General features: G+C 43.0%; 1 protein-coding gene across 1 annotated transcript in view; it reads right to left on the bottom strand.

Annotated features, from left to right (window-relative positions):
- Positions 1-2,318: 2,318 nt before the first annotated feature.
- LOC138866764 (uncharacterized) overlaps positions 2,319-2,500 on the bottom strand; it is a 3,759-nt gene continuing 3,577 nt past the window's right edge. The window contains exon 3 of the mRNA XM_070140494.1: positions 2,319-2,500. This exon is cut by the window's right edge and continues 376 nt beyond it. Within this exon, the coding sequence (XP_069996595.1) occupies positions 2,319-2,500 (182 nt within the window).

The following is a 2,500-nucleotide window of genomic DNA, read 5'->3' as shown; positions in this document are numbered from 1 at the left end:
CCGTCGGAAGGAATCTGCTTTGGCGAAACATGGGTACAGTTGTGGAGATCCTGACTGACAAAAGATATGCTGTTTGATGGTTAACGGGGTTGAGCAGGTCGAAGCTTGGACATGACAGCCCTGAACTTGGCTGCTTAATCCTGGGTAGGGCTGGTAATAGATCCCGAGAAAGTGCAAAGTATTTCCTTAGGTAGGCGGAGTGATGTATCATATACTAGTTCTGCAGAAGTTGAGCCCGTGTCTGACTTGTGGGAGCTCCAGATGGCTAAAACCATAAGAGGTACAGATGTAGTCCAGTCTTCATGTTGTTGAGCCAGGATGATGATTTTTTGCTGACGGTGAAATCACTCGACGAGACCATCAGCTGGGGGATGGTAACTCAAAGTTCGATAACGTCGAATTCCCTGCAATCATAATTTTGCTCCAAAGTTGTGACTCTGAATGGCTTCCACTGTCTGGTGTTAGATTGGTTGGTACTCCAGATCTTCATATCCATCCGGCGTGAATGTCAGATTGTTAGTGTTGGCATGAATGTCAGCAAGGGGAATTGCGTCTGGCCATCTAGTGAATCTGTCGACACAGGTAAGGATGTACTAGTATCCATTGGAGTAAGGCAGGGTGCCTACTAAATCAAGATGAAAATGATCGAATCTAGAAGTAACTGGCTAGAAAGTCATAGCAGGAGAAACAGTATGGCGAGTGACCTTGGAGGACTGACAATTTATACAGGAATGCGTCCAGCATCTTGCATCTTTGTTTATACCAGTCCAGACAAAACTTGAGGCCATAAGATGTCATGCACATGTACCAGGATGCGAAGTGTCGTGGAGTTGCTTGAGGATAGGAACTCGATAATTCTGAGGCATATATGGACGAATGATATCTGAAGAAATGTCAGCATATAGGTCGATATTTATTCCAGGAACTTTAATTTTCTTCATTTAAAGTGCAGGATTGTCCTTAAGCTCGGCATCATTGGCTTGGTGGCAATTGCTGCATAATCAATGAGGGAGAATTGACAGCAGAGACATTGCGAGACAGATCATCAGCTGGAGTATTATCTTGTCCTTTGACGTACTTGATGTCTGTAGTGAACTGGATGTAGTCAGTATGACGAAGTTGTCAAGGAGTGTAGGTAGACTTTTTGGTGTTGAAGATAGTGGAGAGTGGCTTGTGATCTGTGAAGTTGTGGAACTTCTTGCCTGCTATTAAATGCTGAAACCATTTGATCGCTTTGTAAACAGCTATTAGTTCTCGATCAAGTCTGCTATAGTTCCGTTCAGAATAATTTAGTTTCTTGGAGAAAAAGGCCAGAGGTTTCCATCCACCTTCCATATATTGTTGGAGAACAGCTCCAGTGTCAGTGTTGGAGGCATCAGTAGTGATGGATGTTGGAGCACCTTGACTTTGAAAGCTGTGTATTGATGCACTGAGGGCTTGCTTAGCAGCATAATCAGCTTCAGGAGTTCAAACAAGAGCAACAGACTGACCCCTCTTGTATGGTTTGATCAAGGAATATAAAGGGTGAAGAAGTAGAGAACACTTTGGAATGAATCTGTTGTAGTTAATCATCCCTAAAAATTCTTTAAGCTGGTGCTGTGTTGATGGCTTAGGAAACTGTTGAATGGCTTCATATTTGGCAGAAAGTGGAGTGATACCTGCTGCAGAGACTGCACGGCCAAAAAAAGGAATGGATGAAACTCCATATCTCTCTTGTCGATATTATTTTGGGTGCAGTAGTCATGCAGACGTGTGAAGACTTGTTATAGGTGATCCTGGTGTTCTTGTAGAAGTCGTGTCAACAGATCGTCAATCTTTAGTGTCTACTAACAGGTTGAAGTTTCTCAAAAAATCGGCACCAAGTTTGGCTTGAGACACAGCTGCTACATAGAAAGTCCACTGAAATGTGCGTTGAGTTTGAGATTAAGAGTGATCCATATGTTGCATATATGTTCTATATCGGTGGAAAGGATTTTTGATTTGCTGCTGCATGCAGTTTGCTGACCTCGGCGCCAGTGTCGACTAGGAATCTTGCATTGAAGAGTGTCCCTTACATGAAGAAGCAGGGGAGAGGTGTAGCAAACATTATGCGCCTCTAACGTTCGCCTTTGCTGTTTAAAGCCTTGCTGAAGTCGCATGGCCGAAGACACTTGTTCTTTGCATTCTCGAGTCTTTTGTGGTAGTAGCAAATATCTTCCCTCCCTTTGGACCTACTTCTTGACCTGTATCGCTGCTTATTGTTTGTTGTGATAGGACGTGATAGTTGTTGCACTTGAGTTTGAAGAGTATTTACTTGAATAGTGAGTTTTGTAACATGTTCAGCCTGTAACAACACGCTTTGTCTGTGATGTAAAAGTAACTTTAACTGAAGCCCTAAACTCATTAGCTAATTTAGCAAGTTCATCAATGGCAAGTTTTCCCTTGACAGTGAATAATCCCTGTTGGATGTCTGAGGGAAGGCGCTTGAAGAATAGTTGTAGAAATATCGTTTTGCCGACAG

This window comes from Penaeus vannamei, chromosome 27 (genome assembly GCF_042767895.1).
Source record: "Penaeus vannamei isolate JL-2024 chromosome 27, ASM4276789v1, whole genome shotgun sequence".
In the NCBI taxonomy this organism is placed as follows: domain Eukaryota; kingdom Metazoa; phylum Arthropoda; class Malacostraca; order Decapoda; family Penaeidae; genus Penaeus; species Penaeus vannamei.
This window is presented reverse-complemented; position numbering and strand designations above follow the sequence as displayed.